The 19,050-nt window shown below is 39.7% G+C and overlaps 2 protein-coding genes across 6 annotated transcripts in view; one reads left to right on the top strand and one right to left on the bottom strand.

Moving 5' to 3' along the window:
- JAZF1 (JAZF zinc finger 1) overlaps positions 1–9,603 on the top strand; it is a 188,122-nt gene extending 178,519 nt beyond the window's left edge. The window contains exons 4-5 of the mRNA XM_059845586.1: positions 661–830; positions 7,261–9,603. Coding sequence (XP_059701569.1) covers positions 661–830; positions 7,261–7,437 — 347 coding nt within the window. The 3' untranslated portion in view covers positions 7,438–9,603. The remainder of the gene's footprint in view (positions 1–660; positions 831–7,260) is intronic.
- Positions 9,604–10,058: 455 nt separating this feature from the next.
- TAX1BP1 (Tax1 binding protein 1) overlaps positions 10,059–19,050 on the bottom strand; it is a 56,826-nt gene continuing 47,834 nt past the window's right edge. For all 5 annotated transcript variants that reach the window (XM_059845555.1, XM_059845538.1, XM_059845573.1 and 2 more), the window contains 4 exons: positions 18,788–18,962; positions 18,309–18,454; positions 11,845–11,930; positions 10,059–11,204 (listed from right to left, as the gene is read on the bottom strand). In XM_059845555.1, coding sequence (XP_059701538.1) covers positions 11,003–11,204; positions 11,845–11,930; positions 18,309–18,454; positions 18,788–18,962 — 609 coding nt within the window. In that variant the 3' untranslated portion in view covers positions 10,059–11,002. The remainder of the gene's footprint in view (positions 11,205–11,844; positions 11,931–18,308; positions 18,455–18,787; positions 18,963–19,050) is intronic.

The raw sequence follows: 19,050 nt of genomic DNA, 5'->3' as shown, positions 1-19,050 counted from the left end.
ACTCAGCACCAGCTGCTCAGATGGCTGTCTATGCATATCTGGAACATAATGCGGTCTGTTCAGGGCAGCCACACAATGCAATTTATACCCACACCTGAGGGAATGAATTTCACAACTATAATTGCTACAATATAATTCTTATTAATGTTGTGCTATAATTCCTATTAATTCCAAAGGGCTAGTAAATGCATTAGGACTTGTCAACATATTATTTTACACTGTTTATGATCTGTAGAATTACACTCTTCAGAATTGTATTGCATAAAGAAATGCCTTAAAATTAGCTTTAATTGGAGGAGGGGAGGGAGCACATTTTCTGTTAGGGCACTGGGAAAGATGCAAAGATCCTGGTGTTTGAGAAGCAATGAAACTGCGTTTTAAAGTCAGTCCTTTGAATTTTCTGTGCTGTGCAGTTAACAGTTTATGAAGATATATTAATAATGCCTGTCCTGGTTATTAGAAAAAGAACCACTGTTGTCTTTATGAAGGAATAAATAACTACAAGAAAGATACGGTTGTAAAATTTAAAATAACTGTCTTCCAGAAAAGACAAAAGTGGGGAAATTACAAGTCATTGTAGGTGATGTAATAAATGCAGAATGGGTTATCTTGCTGTGCTCTTATTTAGTCTTGTTTTATCTGACTATCCTGCTTTTCTAGGTAGTGAATATGATGAAGAGGAAGTAGACTATGAAGAATCAGACAGTGATGAGTCCTGGACTACAGAAAGTGCTATCAGCTCTGAAGCTATCCTTAGTTCAATGTGCATGAATGGAGGGGATGAGAAACCTTTTGCCTGTCCTGTTCCTGGATGTAAAAAAAGATATAAGGTAAGTAATAGTGCAGACCTATCTTGTTTCCTGCTGGTGTAGGTGGTGGGGAAAGCCTCTAAAATCAGTTTGCACTCTTCTCATTTAATAGATTTTCATAATTATTTTTGTGATATTTTAGCAGAATATTTTATTCAGTAGTTTCTTCTCAAGCACAGCCAAGTTTATCAGTTTTACAAGGGATGTCTGTCTGTCAAGAGAGATTACATATAGCAACTCTTGCTTTACATGAGCAAAAGCTTTTAATGAGCTTTCTATTACTTAGACAAATTAATTGCAGAATGATGGAGGTACTACAAGCAAAACAATCTCTTGAGTCCCCTTCAGAAATATGAAATAAAAAGCTTCTGTCCATCTGTGCCAGAAACAATTCCTTCTGCTTAACTCCTAGAGATACTGCCTTCTCTTAAGTGAGACGGTGCCCAGGGTGTATTTTCTGTTAAAGATGATGCGTGGAATGTGGTGGTTAACATCGTGCAAGTTAGAATTCACCTTGGAAGGCAGAGTCTTGCAGAAATTCTGGCATCATTCTGTCCTGGGTCCAGGTTCCCATGACACATTTACACAGCCATCAGGGACCCCACAATGCATCCCTTTGTGTGACACCCTGGGAAACAATTCCCTGACACCCCCACCCTGCCCCGTTCTTTAATTGCTCTCCATCATGAGAAATCTTTTGTCTTTTTTATATGAGTGAAGCATTTCTAAACTGGAACCTTGAGCTGGACACTGTAGAACATGCCAGGATGTTGTTACAGGAGTGTTGCTTCACATGCATCAGTGCAGAGACAGATGAAATTGTGTGGAACATCTTGCACTTCAGTATGGCATTCTCTTACCACTGACATAATGGAAGTAGTGGGTTAGCACACTTCCTCGAAGTTGTTTTCCAAAGTTTTTGCATGAACTACTGGAAAATCCAACTGTACACCCTAGAAAAAGCATGGTGGCTGGGTTGGTTGTATTTTATGGCTTGTCCTTTAAATAACTGGTAAGTAGGGACTTAAAAGAGAGCAGAAGTATGAAACAGAAATAGAGGAAGGCCAATAGCATTTGAAATAAAACACTTATGGCAAGAATGGAAAACCTGTGCATGAAACCATGTAGTGGATGAAAGAAAGCCTGTTTCAGTGATGCTGCAGCAGCTCCCATAGCAGCAAATCACAAGGTTCCTGTACAGACCACTTAACCCTGACAGCCCTGTTTCATAAAACATGGAAAAGAAACCAGTGTGCTTAGGGACATAGAAGTCTTTTTGCTGAGATTATCCTGAACTATTTCGTGTTTATTCTCCAGTTACAGGAAAAACTGAACACCATCTCCAGGGCCAGGGCAGAGGGAAAGATGGGTTTGGACTACTTGCAAGTATTACTTTGCAGATAAACTCACATTATTGAAGATCAATACTTTCCTTGCATGTGGTAGGAGCTGTGCCAGACAGAGGGTATGGTATAAAAAGCTAAATCCCCTAGCTCAGGAAGCAAACAAGCCGTGGTGATTGTTAGAAGTCGTGTGCCCAGAGGGCATCTATGCATTGCAGAAACCATTCGCTTAATGGCAAAGTCTGGAAGGAGAACCCTGTAATTTGCTATATCCTGTCTGTTCTCTATTTGACTGCCAGCCCTCTGTCTTTTTATTGCCCAAATGAGCAAGCTGTTTGTGCCTGCTTCTGCTATCTCACTACCTTCATCTCAAATGCATGAAGACTGTCTATAAGGGATATCTTGTACACCATTAATGGTAGACCAGCTGGGCAGGGGAACAAATTAATGACCCTTAGAGGGGCTGACAGGGAACAGCAGTAAATAAAAAGTACCGTATTCTTGTAAGAGACTTACCTCTGTTTAGTACTGATAGAAAAGCACATTTCCTTAAACTCTGCCTCACCTCATTTCTCTTTTCTGTGGGCTCTGTTTCCTCCCTTTTTTATTTTCAGCCTATGTTTTTTCTTTTTGCATTTTTATCTTTGTTTCCTTCCTTTTAGCTTTGTGTTTAGTTGTGTCCTTTTAGTTTTAGTTGTGTTTCTTGTTTCCTCTTTATCTTCCTTCTGCTTAACCCACTTGTCTGACGGAGTCTGGGTAGGGAGTCCTTTGATCAAAGCACTGGGATTTTCTGGTGGGTACTGGATAATCACAGTCAGGACTGTAAAACAATTATAGTGCTCCAAACAGGAACACAGACATGCACATACAGTAATTGCCAGGCTCACTTTATGGCTGAGAAAGGATGCATTCCTTTAGGGAGCGAGGAGGAAAGGAGGATATACACAGTTTTCTTTTGTCTGGCCTTAGGTGACGTAAGTTTGAGAAGCAGAATGGTATTTTTAGAGATTTTATTTGTATTTCAGTACTACTTAAAGGACCCAGTAGGGATGGGGCACCTTTTCACAAACAATGTTCAAGGATAAGAGATGGCCTCTGCACTGAAAAGTCATTATGGAAAGGTAAATAAGACAAGAATGAGTACAACAAACACTCCAAAGGAACGGGCTGGGGTGGACAATGGAAACTGTAAGGAGAACATGTTTATACACAAGCCCAGATGTGTATCAGAAGCTCCTGCTGGCCTCCTGCCCAGCTGCTGTCTCCTGGCGCTTTCCCATAGGCAGTGCAAATAGTCATAAAGATTTTGTCGTTCTTCAGGAACTTTATTTTAAAAAATATTTTGCTTCTAACATGTATTGGTAGTCTGTATAGTGGTCTATATAGTGTGGCAGAGATTTTCTTGAGAAGCCACAGGTCCTGGGAGAAATATTTTTCTTTAAATTGCATATGGGATAGTCAGAAACATCTAAATAAACCTGAAGTACACTGACTTCTAGATGCTTTACACACAAGTCTTTGAACTAATTTCTGAAGCTTGCTTTCATCTCTAATTGTGTTTCTTGAAGTAGCGAAGTTATAGTTACTTTCTAGTTTTCCATTAATGGATAATTTTTCTTCCTGTGATTCATCTTTGATGCCTGAAAATTGCTTTTTAGAAAATCATCTATGTGATTCCAAGGAAGCCAAAGGTATAATCCTTGTTTCTGTGGAGTTCACCCACACCAGACTTTGGATTCACATCCAAATTTAGATGCCTTGTCCAGAAGTGTATGGATATTGAGCAGTTAATGTGCTTTGTAAAATACCACCTTGTAGGAGCTAAAATGGGGATTTATGAAAGGGTTGATTAGTTTTCCTTTTATTCAGTACCCCTGAGTGGTCTCTAGCTCTGGAGAAGGACTTTGAAAATGTGTTTAAGGTGTAGATAAACTTACTCAAGCAAAGAGCAAATGAAGTTTGAAACATAGTTGATACAACAAACCCCACAAATAATGCATATATGCTAGTATAGAGAAAACCCTGGAGTATTTGTCCTAAATTCTCTAGTTTGTGCCAAATTAGTAATAAAAAGAATAGTAAATTTCAGTGCATACAGAATGTAGCTTATATCCATGACTTTTCTTGGCCTTGGGCAAGAGAAGAAGGGGTACCTTCCAAGGCTGCTGAGGCACTGGGCTTGTCTGTCTGGCAGGTGAAAGGATAAGGGTCCTGTCAGGCGGCACCAACCCCCAGGAAGGCTGACCTATGAGTGGTGAAACTTGGTAGAGCTTAGGGAAGGGGAATATTGAAGTGAGAGGGAAACAAGGGAATTGACTTGAAAGAAAGGAGCAAACCTAGAGCTTGCGAGTCAAACAGAGGAACTGGGCCCACAAAGAAAACTTTGGGATGAAGAGCCAAGAATACAAAAATGAATACAATGTATGAATGTCCAAGGCTGAAACAAGAAATCTCTCAAAATCATCCTTTTGAGATGTCTTTTCCTACTTGAAGTGGGGCTGGCAAGTTCTCTGCAGTGCAGTGCCTTTGTGAATCCTGCCGTGCAAAAGGAGCCCTGCCCAGCAAGAGACTTTGTGTCCTTGCAAACCAGGTAGTGCCAGTCTAAACTTCTCTATCGCCTCCTGATCTGGTCCCAGGTTAATAATTGTTTCCTCCTGTTCAAGATTTTTAGAGTGCCCTTCTCTATGGCCATCTTCTTCCTCAATCATCTGTGAGAGTAAATAGTGATCAACCTAAGTAACCAGAGCAATAAAAGTGATGTACGAGTTTGGCCATGGCTTTTGCTGCACCTCAGCAAACTCAGCCCAGACATACAACAAAGTGTTTACATTGCAGCAGTGGAAAAAGTGCCAAAGAGTCACTGTAATTCTAACAACAGTTTCCTTTTAGACAGAAGTACAGGTCAAATTTCACATTACACAAGCTCCTTATGCTCTGTGTGGTTACTGTTTTTCAAACCTTCCATGGCCCAATTCATTCCTTTAGGTTTCTGCTTTAGCATCTCCTTAAATTTTTCTGCCTGAAAATACTTTCTCCCCTTTTACCAAGGAATGGGTGTACTGGGGCTGATGGATTGTTAAAAAACCTGGATCAGGAGAAGATGAAGAATACCATTGGCAGGTAATAGTGAGGGAACTTGTGATTGCAGATTTACAGCGTCCATAGCAATTGATAGTAGCTCAAAAGTATCTAGAAAAGATTTCTTAGAAAAATTAGAAGTTAAAACAGGAACAGGTTTTTGTTAGGAAAATATTGGTATTATAGGTAATAGGGCTTGTTTTAAAAATTTCACTGCACAAGCAAAAGTTTAGCAGGTCACCCCCAGATTTTCTCCTCTTTTGAAGGCACAGGTCCTTAAAGGTACACAGATGATGACAGATACTTTATGAAGCCCTCCTGCCACCCAGTGACAACCCTGGCCCCCTCACCCCAATGGCCCTGTGGGTGCTAGAGGTTGAAACTATGCGCAAGACAATCCAAAAGCTGCCCCAGGATCTCAGATTGCTTGCAGGGAATTCACTTGACTGCTCTTGAGGCTGATATGTAGCTTTGATGTGCTCTTGGAGTCTTGCTACAGCTTTCTACCTCCTCTGAGTGCTCTGCACCCAGATGAATCCTGCCCTGATGGCTCGTGTTCCTGCGTCTGTTTGGTGTTGGAGGTGGGGGATTCTCAGCTCCCACATCGCAGGAGACAGCTGTGCAGGGGTTGTCCAGAATTTTTAAGGATGTAAAGGACAATTCAGAGGCTGGATTTGCAACTTCAGGTGAGGATTCACTGCCAGGATGCTGTGGAGAAGAGGAGCATGAATCTGCGGGAGGAGCAGTTGCTTGCAGTCTTGCACCTCTTTTCCAGGGTGGATATTTGAGACAGTTTTTCTGTGAGTTCCAAGCTGGAGCTTCCACTTACTGAAAGCTGCACATTGATAGAACTCGTTGTTTAAAGAGCCAAGGGGACTTCCTGTTACGTGTAACACCAGGCAGTCATTCAGCAAAGACAAAATCCCTAAGACCTAATTTAGTGAGTTGTTTAATATGCAGGCTGTTAGTTGATTTTAGCTTTTTAGCTTTTTCTTTTCTATTTTTTTTTAATCTTTAAAAAAATACTGAGATACATATCTGGAATCTTTAGAGAGAACACAGGAGAGCCTTGGAACTGTCTCTTTTTGTCACAAACACTATCTTCTTCAGTTTCATTCTAGGAGAAGCTCAAATGAAAGAGAGTATGCCTTTGCTTATCCATCCAAAAATCTGAGCTCTTTTAGTGGGAGCAGATGAGAGACTCCAGTATACTCCACAGAACAATATCAGAACAGCTGCTGAGATCACAACAGCTTCTTCCATTTTGGCCAGAAATATGTGAAAAGGAAGACAGGGGAATTACTTTGATTTCTGTTTAGTAAGGTTTTTCATTGACATGGCAGAAGTGTGGCCTGTTTCCTGCCCTTGCCAGTGTAACAGGGTGTGTGTTGTGTTGCTGTTATTTCCCACTAGTGGGGATAAGCTCTCCAGTTTTAGCTGTGGAGTATTCCCAAACAATAGCCATTTTGAAGACAGCTTCTCTGGATTATTTTTTAAGTGTCCTGTGTAACTTTTTTGAGTTAAGCATTCCCTGCAGTTATTTCTTTGGAGGCAATGTGTAAACGATCAGAATTTGCTGGAGCTCAAAGACATATCTAGAAACAATGACACAAAACAGAACAGACCCACCATGGGGGAGTCTCAGCTCTTTAAAGAGGTGTGACCCGAGTTTTCATGCCAATTCTTTGTTTGCTTGTAAATGAACCTCTGAATAAGATTTGTCAGTGCTATATGAAAAAGATGTCAGAACGCAAAGAGCAACCATGTGTGAGTCCATTAAATGGTATTTTCTTTGGGAAGTGACATCTATTGGGAGATAAAAATCAGGATTAGCCAGGTAGGTAAGTTTTGAAATTCTTTTCCTTGTCCCACCTGGTACCGTGGGAGCGCAGCCCATGTGTAATACCCAGTGGGAGCTCCTGGCAGTTACAGGGTTTTGCTGATAACATTGATCCATTTTCAGGTTTTAACAGGAAGCAGAGCCCATGTCAGCCCACCTGAGCACTGACATTTTCCCTTCTCCCTCACAGAATGTGAACGGTATCAAGTACCACGCCAAGAACGGCCACCGAACACAAATCCGCGTACGCAAACCATTCAAATGTCGCTGTGGAAAGAGTTACAAGACAGCTCAGGGCCTGCGGCACCACACAATCAATTTCCATCCCCCCGTGTCTGCTGAGATCATCAGGAAGATGCAGCAATAACATGCTGGTCACAAATGTGCCAAGAAATCCTCACCAGCAGTTGCTGATTTTGAGAACAGCCACCTTTTTCAGGGGAAGCACTCAGCAACCCTTTAAAAAAATTAAATGCATGCTTTAAAATTTTCTGTAATTTTGGAATGATGTATCTTTGTAGAGTTAATGATTTTGTACATTTGCACATGTTATCATCTTACCCATTTTCATTACTTTGAGATAAGGTGCTATAAAAGCTATAGGTTCTTCAGAACATTTTTCTCCAAAAAAAAGAAAAAAATAAGAACTAGGGGGATGTTGCGTATTTAGTTGTACTGACGTGTGGGACAGGAGCGTGAGGAGGAGAGCTTGGCACTGACATCCTTTCAAGATTGTAACGTGATGAAGACTTTCGATGCATCTGTCAATGTGTGTGCAAAACCAAAACAGTACCGCCCTCGTCAAACTATAGTTAACATGCCTTACATAACGGAGTTATCAGTGGAGTAGCAAGTCTTTTAGGTAATGGAAATATAAATAAGAAAGAATGTTTAACATAATATGCTAAAAATATTTTCATACTTAAATAACATACATAAAAAGGTGTGCTTGCTGTATTTTATATTATCTTGCAAATCTTTTTTTTTCCTCCCTCTTGAAATGCTGAAAACCTTGCCATTCGAACTAGTAAACAATCACTTTAGTGTTAGCAATTACATTTTTTTCTCTGTACAAGATGCCATGTTATGTTCATGCCCATCAAACTTTTGAGGACCAATATCCCAGTCCAACTAAATATTTACCCCTGAACTATCTGTTAGAAAGACACTTGGAAATACTTAAGTGCAAATTTATGTGTGTGTGAGAAACAATTATCTTCATCTCAGATGAAGTTTTGAAGCACTTTGTAGTTCTCTATTGCCAACAGATTTAATGTTTTATGTGTTGCCAATTCTTGCAACTACTGTACGAGCATGTGCTGCGGTTGCAAATAAAAATGAGAAATTCAGCGCATAGTTTAAGGAGGTCCGTTAGTTGTGCTAAGGGAGTTCTAATGCCTCTCCCTCACGTTCATTGTGTTTTGAGATTTTCTTTGTGCATTTTTTGCTTCTCATTGTAGGTCACCGCATTCCATTTGGAAGTCTCTGTTTAGCTTTACAATTAATTTTGCTGAAATATGACATTTGAGCCTTATTGAAGATTAAGTGCTTCTTGCAGCAGGTGGTCAGAGACTGACTTAAAAGCCAACATGAGAGCGCTTCGTGTCTGGACCATACCTGAACATTTGTTGCTTGCCATCCTGCCTTGAGCATTCTTCTCACAAGTGCTATTCCTGGAGTTCAGCTGGCCAGGAGCAGAGGTGGGCACCCTCCACCAGCCCTAGCCTGAACACTCCTTTGCCTGGCAAGGGTGCAGGAGGAACTCCCAGTTTTAACACAGTCATCGCCTTGGCTTGGTTCCTGTTCTTTTAAGTGCAAAAGAAAGCTCACATAAAGGAGGAATGAGCTTTGCGTATTTTTTTTCTTTTTTTCCAAAGCTTTAAAACTTTGTAAGGATGACAATTACCTTTTCTCCAGCAGAGTAAAAGTCTCATTAAAACACATAATCATCCTAATGAGTAAGTGTTTAGAACAGCCAAAGTGAAGCAAAACATCCCTCTCTCAGATGCCAGAGGAGGTGACCGTGACAGCCGGGTTTAAAGGATGATCCAGACATGAGAGTTACTGGTACACACAAGGCCCCAAGTGGCCACTTCCCACCTTCTGCAGCTTTGGCAACAGATCTGGCCAGCAAACACGTTTTGGCTCTGCTCCTAGTGCAAGAACTACAGGCTGGGCGAGTTCGTTCAACAGCTAAACAGTTGTAAAACGTCATTGTTGCATGTAAATTCCTTTCAACTATAAAACTGAAATTCCAGTTTCTATTTACCTATTCATTGTGACAGTATTATTAAACAGGTAAAGATGGGACTATTTTGTTATACTGTGTATAGTGAATGTATTGTACTGTGTCTGTGAAAAGTGTGCTTTAAATTATATTTTCATATGTTTTGTTGGGGACAAAGTACTTTAAGTTTGAAAGTGACAGAGGTTTGTTTTAGAACTGAAGGCAACTTAAAGAATTCCTGTCAGGAAAGCTGCTTATAAATGTAAATCAAATCACATTTAAAATAAACTGCCTCTGACCTAAAAAGACTGCTCTTTTTTCATTTCTAACCTAGAGTTAAGTTCTTGGGCTGTGTATAGTCTTTTATTTGTTTATTTTACTTTGGTATCATCAAACTCTTGGAGCCTGTTCTAACTGTTTTCATCTGCTGTTGAGTTACACTAAGAAAAAAATCCATGCTTTACCTCAGACCAGCTCTTGGTACGAAGCTCCTGGTTACAAAAATCTTCAGACTGCAAATGGCACATGAGCATTGATGAGTTGCTGCTGCCCAGGCCACTGCAATTCATCCATGTCATGCAGCTTTTAGTTAACTCCTGCATTAACTGGATATTGCATGTGTTCAGGAGGGAACTGCAGTCAACAGAGGCTACTCTAAGTCTTAATCCCAGAGTCTCCCTCTCAAAGAAAGAACACAGATGTGAGGAGCAACCCTTTGTCATACAATGCTGAGTCATCAGCAGGGAAAACAGACCACCGACTCCATGAATAATTCTGCTTTTAATGTAACAAGACTACTGTACAGCAAGTGGGAAGCAAATTTACTTAATACAGTTAAAGTAAATATAAAATGTTTAGATATACACACATGTTTTTACTTATTGGAAAGAAATACATAAAGTTAAAACGCAAAACGTTTTAAAAGCCAGAAGGAACACAATCCACTGTTGTGAAAATAGAACGATATTTTCTACTGAATAAAACTGCAACATAATGGCAATGACTTTTTTAAACAATTACTTGTAGGCATTTAAGCACAGCAGTCTCTTTCAACTCAAAACCACTGCCTTAAAGTATAACGTACCTCATTTAATGTTATCCCTTAAGGCAAACATTCTGCATGTGAAACTGAAGTATTTACCATTCCTCTTGTTGCAAGCCTGGAATCTCATAGTACATGCATCTACATCTCAGAAATGTACTAGAAAACTATATTTTCATAGGGTAAGTAATGTAACTTTCCAATTTAAGTGTTACTTAGAGAAAAACTACATGGATTTGCTAGGAGAGACACCTGCTTATTACATTTTTAATTGTGCCTCAGTTATCAAGGTTAAGAGAAACCACAGGTGGTTTTGGTGATCTTTTTAAATGTAGCTGAAGAACACCATGAAGCCAGTCTCATTTTTTCTGAGGCTCAGTCATTCCTGTGTCCTTAGGCATTCCACTAAGTAGGGGAAGAAATTCCACTAAGTAGGGGAATAAATAGCTACATAAACAACAAACTGGGGGGTTGTGGGTTTCCTTAGTACAGTGTTAGGCAGAGAGAAGATAACCCCATAGCAGCTTACAGCCATGGCTCCCATTAGAGTACATGAGCTTTTAATCAGAAGTTTGCACTGCTACAGAAAGCTGCACTGCTTTTGTTTCAGAGATGGACTACTCAAAGTGGTGGGGTTTTAAGCTACACTGCAAAACAAAGTATTTAATCAAAATTTAATACGTTCTGATCAAAGTGCGTCTGGACGTGCCTCTCAAAGCCTTGCTGGTCGTAGTCGGGCGGGAACTGCTCGCTGCACATGGGGCAAACCTTCCAGTGGCTCTCAACGTGCTCCTCAAACTTGCTCTGGTCGTAGTTTGGGGGAAACATCACATCACAGAGAGGGCATTTCTTCTGCACATCAAAACTTCACAAGGAGGCAGAGAGGAAGAAAAAAGGGAACAGTTTCTTTCTATTTATTCTGTTAATGCAAACTAAAAGTAGGATCCTGCTGCCAGCGACATTCAGAACTTTACTAACAACTTCAATTTGAGTGGACTTTGTATCCAAGTATCATCCAGTTCATTTAAATGTTTTTCCAAAAGCACTCAATACAGTCAGAGTTGTTTCACATGCAAATTCCAAAATAATCTGGCATTTTAAAAGCAACATAATTTTGACCTTACTCCAGCTACCACTGAATACAAATCTATTGAATGCCTTAATGGCGAAACAGTTTCATGGGAAACCACTTTCTCTGCTCATAAATGCTTGCTCTTAGCAAACATAACACTTTATAAAAGCTCTAAACTTAGGTTCACAATTACGTTGGCAAGAGAGGGAAAAAAACAAAAGTTGTCCATTCATTTACTAAAAAAATTGTCAAAATTCCATCAAAGGTAAAGCATGAACAGCCAGCCCAGTCTCACGGCATATTCTCTGCCAGTTAATTGTAAACCAAACATTCACTGCAAATGCTCTGTAGCTTTTCACCTCCACCCCCACCCTTGGGTAGTTCTATAGAAACCTCTCCATGCCCTTAAAGACCAATACAAGATAACATCTACCTGGAATCAAAGCAGAAGCCTGTGCCCCGCTCACGCAAGAGTAGACTTGGAGGATCAGGAGCAGAAGGTACAGTGTTGTCATCATCCTATTGAAAAGAGAAAGTGTTTTAAAGACTAACCCCTATAAACAAGTTTTTTTTTTCTTTAATATGCATTTTTGTGATCAAACACAAACCCAGATAAAATTTACCTTCACTCTGTAATTTCTGCAGCCTAAGTTTTACTTTTCTCTATTCTGCAATTCAATAATAGAGCACAAAATGGAGTAATTTCAAGGTGGAAATACAGGTACATTCCAAGATCTTTGCAGCTCCCAACTCCTACCTCAGTCTCCTTTTTTATCTCAAAGATGCATTAAAAGCAAGGGCTAGGAATTATTTAGCTGATCTACAAAACATGATGTGTGAAGAAGCACACATAACAGCACACATGCTGTGTTTTTTACAGATAACTCATATGCAAACATATTTCAGTTTTAGGTTAGCATACTTTTTTCCCTTATGAAGGGTTAATGGAAGGAGGGAAGGATGGGAAAATTTCCTCAATATTCTTCTGACAACACCTGTTTGGTTTCAACCATTTAACATTTCCATTAAGCAGGCAGTGGGGCCTGCAATGACAAGATGCTGGCAACAAACATAATCTTGCAGTCTGTTTGCTTTGCACCTGCAGTGAAAAGGGCATATGAGTTTTAAAACATCAGTCGTTCCTTTTGCCATGAAGGAGATAGGATAGATGTACTAAGAAAGAAAAACTATTTTGTTTTAAGTACTCTCATGCTACAATGCTACAGCTTGTACAAAAACACAACAAATTTGTTGAATACCAGACTGAAGCACACCAGGACTAAGCCAAGAAAATTAATGTGCATCTTCCATCAGTAAAACAGTTCCACTACACACACAGGCCAAATTAACACTTAAGTCTTAGTTAATTTCTTCATTATAATCCCTTTCCCCCTCCTCCCCCTTTTTTTTTTTTAAAGGCATTTGGCTTACAGCTGGTCACTTGGTAAGATAAAATTATTTACAGCTTTTGCCCTCTCTTTCAGCTTCTGGCAAGTGTGGTACCCTACCACATACAAATGTAACACTCCTCCTTGTTCCTTTTTGAGTAACATCTGAAAAAAAGGATGATGCTTTCCTCTGTATAGGCCACCTGCACAAACTCTCCTCAACACAAGGCAAGCACATGTAAAAGCTTTTGGAATGTCCTAGGGCTACAGCTTTCTCGTGACCCAGTTCCCTTAATCGAGAAATTCGTACTGTGTGTTCCTTACAGCAGCTTCTGACCCAGGCCCTGTACAAGAATGTCAATACTGACTATGTACTGATATTACCCCGTTACGATACAGAATGTCTGTCTCTTCAGTGTACTTTTGCTCTTGGCAAAGTCACAGGGATCAGTTCTTAACCTTTTGGGATGCCTAACCCACACAAGAGGAATGCAAATGTCCCTGTGTTGAGCTGACCTCACAGAGATGTTACAGAGATTACTGTGTAACCACGGCATGGCCAAATAGGAACCATGAGAACTTTATCTTAGTCTGAGAGGACTTCCCAGCTATTCTAATTACCAGTTACAGTAAACACTATACTAGTCACCAAAAACTAAAAATTCTCATGCAGCGCCCTGGGGCAACTCAGAATTTCTGGAAAACAGAGAAGGTGCCGTCGCACTGGGCTCCCAACAGCTGTCTGTCATTTCTTATGGACAAAACTCCTAAGTGTTCCATGCAAAACAGAGCACTTTATAGGGGGAGGACAGATCACCATGGTTCACATGGGTCTCATCTTGGTTCACAGCCACTTAGTGCCCAGTATCATCCAGCAGCCCATTCTTTATTCTTATAAATAAGGTTACACGTGCTTTTCAACCTGGCATTTAAACACCCATCACTCTCCCCCAAGAAAAAGAGCCATTCCTGACAGCTCAGAAGACAAAACGATGTGGTTTTTGAAGCTGCTTTACAGAGAGTATGAAAACAATTCCTGGGACACCAGGCCTCACTGGCTCTTGCCTATGCTGTATGTTAAGCAAAGGCATCAGCTTACCTCAATACCACGAGGTTGAGTCATCCAAGTGGTTTTGATGAAAGCCCACACGCCATACTTTGAGAAAGAAACAGTTTAGTCTGCCCTTTATGTAGATCCAAAGCCCCCTTTCTTGCAGTCCAGACTGATGACCAGGGACAGGGACCTGGCTGCACACTCTTAGTCCAAGAGCTCTACAGTGCCCTGCAGTGATGTAACACTGTGGGTACACAGTCTCAGGTCCTTAGGAAAAAACTGGTACCACAGACCCACAGGCTGACATTCTGATCCTGTAGCAGAACAAGCGCCCCCTGAACTCAGTGTTGGGGAAGATGAAACAAGAAAGCCTTACAAATATGATTGCCTGGCAAAAGATTTTGAGAATATAGAAACTATAAGCGAGATTGAAATGAAAGCAAGCTTTGACATCCCTTAGTTACTGAACAAGAGGAAAACAATGGTGTGGCCGGCTGAAGGTAATCCCCTTTTGATGATACAAGACCCTCTGCAAGCAGGCAGGTCCAAGGGTCCGAGCAGATCCTGCCAGCTCAGCAGAAGGGGTCCGAAGAGTAGTTTTTAGAGTTTAAAATGTAGCACAATATGGTAACGTAGTGATTCTTATAGGCTGTATGTAAATGCTATAGGATTTGTATGCTGTACTAGATTGGTTAGTGAGAATCAGAATATTCAACACAGAAGATGATTTATTGTATTGTAACGGGAACTTCGCTCTCTTATGCTCTTGCTTTTGCTCTTGTTCTCTTGCTTTTACTCTTGCGCTCTTACTTTTCTATGCTCTTAGCTCTTGCCTTTTTACGTTATTACCCTCTCATCCTTTCTCTTCTCTCGGGCCTGCTCCGAGCTGCAGCTGGCAGCTCCCAGCAGGGCCCTGTACCCACGCCCTTTGCAATAAACCGCAAGTTCCACGACTTGGCTTCAGAGATCTCTCGTCTCCATCCGTCCCGACCGTGCTACCCCCAGTCTCGCCTACACTCATAAGTCTGAATAATTAAGTAAATGAATTATAAAGGATGTCTTTAACATCATAACTTAACAATTATCACTGGACTGTACCTCTGGCTCTTTAAATAACGGCCACAATGAGTTCCACAGATTAAGTGAATCATGAAGATAAATACAGTGTTACACACTAAAGTGTGGTAAAAAAAGGGATTTGCCACTAGGGGAAGAAGGGAAAGCCAGACATGAAACTGTCAGAAGTAAGTGCAACTCGATTAGTTTTACTGAAACCAACCAGTTCTGTCTCAAGTAGTGCTTTCATAATTACAACTGCAAACAGTTCCAGGATAGTCAAACAGAAATTAGAAAGCTGTGTGACACACTACAAAACCCCATCCCCAGGTGCTACAGATCATTCTGACATGCAGTAGTAAGGAATCAATGCCCATCCTAGGCCTTAAAAAACACACGAACAGACACAGAGCTGACATGCAGGGCAGGTACACTGGGAAGAAGGGCACGTACATTTTATTCTGTGATTCAGGTCTGCTGTGGGAGTGAGATCAAACTCACTCCTCTAGGCCCCTCAACCTTTCTGCAAGCAGTCTGCTCTCCCAAGAGACACCTGAATACCAACTGGTCTTTTCATGTTCTCCCTATGCAAAATATAGTAATTGGCTGCCAGGGTCAGATCTGGCTAATAACACATTGTGGGGGTTTTTACTAGAAGAAAGGCCATTTTGGAGTTACCTGAAAAAATATCCTGACCTGGTGCTCAGTTGCCAAGAGTTCCATTCTCCATCCCCTACAAATTTACCATGACTAAAACATTGTTTAGTAGTCTCAGGATAGTTATTCTGGGCTTGCTGCCAACTGTAATTAGGACTACATTTTCTAAAACTCATATTTTAGGGGGTGTGTATATATAAATATATATAAATATATATAAATATATATATATATATATATATATATATATATATATATATATATATGTGCATATGTATGTATGTTTTGTTTATGGATCTCTCCCTTACTGCTAGGAATTCTTTGCTCCCAACAATTACATTTTGGTCAGTTACAGGATCATGAGTAAATGGAAAGTTAGTGTCGAGTAGATGACAGCAGGAACTTGTGGCAAGTCAGCCACTCCAAACAAAATCACCACTGTGCACATGCCCAGCTGGCACCATTAACACAGACCAGTTTATCCCTCTCAGAAATCAGTTTAATTGGCCAATGAGTTCCAGAAGTCAAAGCTACAAGAATTCTGGAAACTCTTCCCAGTTATACAAAACTGAAAGATTTTTATGACAACCAAAAACATGAAAGGGCCCATTTCTAAGGAACCAGGTTTTGGGAGAAACCAAATTGGAACACAACAGCACAAAAATTCTGAGGCATTTGAATGTCTTGTGTTATATTAGTTTAAGGAATTAAGGGTATTGTAGTCACTTCCACCTCTTCATGGCTGTTTTGGTAGTGGTTCACCTATGATGATGAACATGTCTACTTCATTTATCTAAGATAACAGATCTTTTAGCCATGAAGAGGTGGAAGTGATTACACTTAATTTCTTAAAATAATCTAATGTGTAGCAATAGGAATGTGGACAGGAGGACAGCAGAAGTCCATACAATGATAGCATTTTAAACAAAGCAGCAAGCCTACCAGTCCTTTTCTTCTGGGAGGGAATCCTCCTCCAGCATAAGGCTCTACATCCCGCTGGTTGAAAAAAATGCAAACAACTACACCTTAAATATCTTATTTTAAAAACAGCCCAAGAAATGGTAATCTCCTCATATTTATCATTTTATATTTGCTGTTTCTTCTGCACAAATGACAGACTCTTCTTTATAATGAATCACTTACATATGTGGAAGTTTTTCCTGGCTATTTATTTACATCCTGCCTCAGGACTGTTTTATCTTTGGCATATTACTAAGTCTCCCTAGAAAGACTCCTGCAGCTTCTCATTTCCATATAAATTTCTACACTATACATACAGTCTATTTGGGTGAGGAACAAGCAACTGATTCTCAACTGCAAATAAAAATAAAGATACACGTTATTTGATTTAAAGGTACCTTTTCTCTAGCTGAACTTTATTTAAGCCTGTTATATTCCACCTCATTACAAAAATCCAAGCTGTGTCTGCAAACGAGCACAAGACTCTAGCACTGTTTCTCTTGGGTTTGCAAGAGGGCAAAGCACATAGATCAGAGAAAACACCCTGCTAATTAAACTGCAGCAGATGACTAAAGAAGAGAAGAGCTTGTCAGATGTAATAGCTACGTCAAGAATGATCAGATTAAATATGCAAAATGTGAAGTAAAGGTGGGGACAGCATTAAGCTCACATTTGAGATCTTGAACAGGCTGCAAAAGCTCTGACAGTTTCTCTAATTATTCACAGTAATGGACATTGGGAGCAAAAGGCAGGAGGGAGAAATACATTTTTCTCCATTATAGGTGCTGAGCACCAGGGCTAAAATCATGCCTGTCTGAACACTGATCAGTTTCTGCAAAGGTTAATAGCAATTAAATGTGGCAAACTAGACTAAATGAGAAACAGGTCATGATACCACTGTACTTGCAAAGAGCACAATACTTTGCAGAAAGGTATTTCTTGTTTAATATTTTTGAAGGTGCAAAAGTACTTGGAATAAGAAAGAGTAATAGGTCTGTTCCTGTTCAAATGAAGACATACAGTCCAATTTATTACAGAAGCCTATTTTTTATACCAGAATGTGCAAGTTAACTGCCCTATAAAGAAAAGCTAACCAGAAACTTAAAACATCCAAAGCCCTAATAAAAAAAAAATAAAAAAAATTTTTAAAAAAAGTGTGCAAATGTATCTCTTTCTTTTTAATCAGCTTTAGGCAACAGTCAATTAAGCTCTTTCAAATACATGTCCAATAGCAAAAAGCATTCAAAATGGAAATTCATAAACGCAGATTTGCAGAAGACAAAACAAAATATTAACAGATGAGAATAATGTATCTATTAGGATACCAATTTACAGTTAGCATTTAACTGAAAATACTGGTATCTGAATCCTCTACATTTTTATTTGTTCTGTTCCACTTTAGTTCCTATATTCCTATTATAAAATGAGCAAGATGTGGCTACACTTTGAGCTCTCATTCTACCACACAAGAGAGAAAAATCCTAAATTGAGACTACTTGACTTTTTTTTACTTTAGTACTTAAATAAAATTACGAAGCTACTGTCCTAATACCAAAACAAGCTGTCAGTAACTCAAGAGATTAGAGGAACAAGTATATTGTCATCAATAGAGTTTTCCCCTTCAGAGCAAGCAAAACTATTTTTCAGGGAAAAGAAAAACCAATTCCAAATATACATAAGAATAAATCGGGCTTATCAGATATGGAAAACCCATGTGAAACTCTTGGTAACTCATCAGTAACCATATCAAGAAAAAGAAATAAGAAAAAAAAGGTAACTTGCATTGCTGTCCTCAGGATCTTCCAAACCATCAGGCCGACTGAGATTGCGTGAAGGCTGGCTACACACTACATCATCTAGCTCCCAAAAGGAACTTCTAACAGGTGGTCTCTGGATCTCATCAGGATTAAAAGCACCATCTGCTCCATCTGAAAAAAAATTAATTAGGACATCTTTGTTCAGTAGACTGTATTTTGAGATTACAGACATGCTACTTTACCTTTAAAAATCAAGAGTTAAACACATTTTTTGTTTAGATAATATAAAACAATAGGAGAGAATCAGCTTCTTGCAAAGGTGTTTAAAACTCTCTTTACCTTATTGATTCCCATCATAAAATAAAGGCCCTATACTGATGTTCATCAGTCAGAAAAGGCTCTGTAAACCAGTCGGAAGACTGTTGGTACTTAACCTGCATTCAATGAGGCATTGCTTTTGAAACAGAGGGAGAAATTATACTGGGGGATGTGAAATTTATTTACCTCTTCTTTCCTGAATTGCATATGGGTTTCCATATTGCAATACTGGTAGTCTACTTGGCACTGCAGGAACTGGTCCATTTTCCTCTGAGTATGGGTTGCGAAAATGTAATGTCTGCTGTGAAGTCTGTCCTTCCATCATCCTTCCAGCTTGATCTCCTGGTGTCCTGCCAAGCTCCTAAATAATGCAAAGTTCAAAATGTGGTTAACTTATGGAGTCCTAGCAAAATTTGAAATGTTTATGAAATATTTTTTTACAAGAAAAA

This window comes from Haemorhous mexicanus, chromosome 1 (assembly GCF_027477595.1).
Source record: "Haemorhous mexicanus isolate bHaeMex1 chromosome 1, bHaeMex1.pri, whole genome shotgun sequence".
Lineage (NCBI taxonomy): Eukaryota > Metazoa > Chordata > Aves > Passeriformes > Fringillidae > Haemorhous > Haemorhous mexicanus.
Note: the sequence above shows the minus strand (reverse complement) of the source record. Positions and strands in the feature narration are given on the sequence as shown.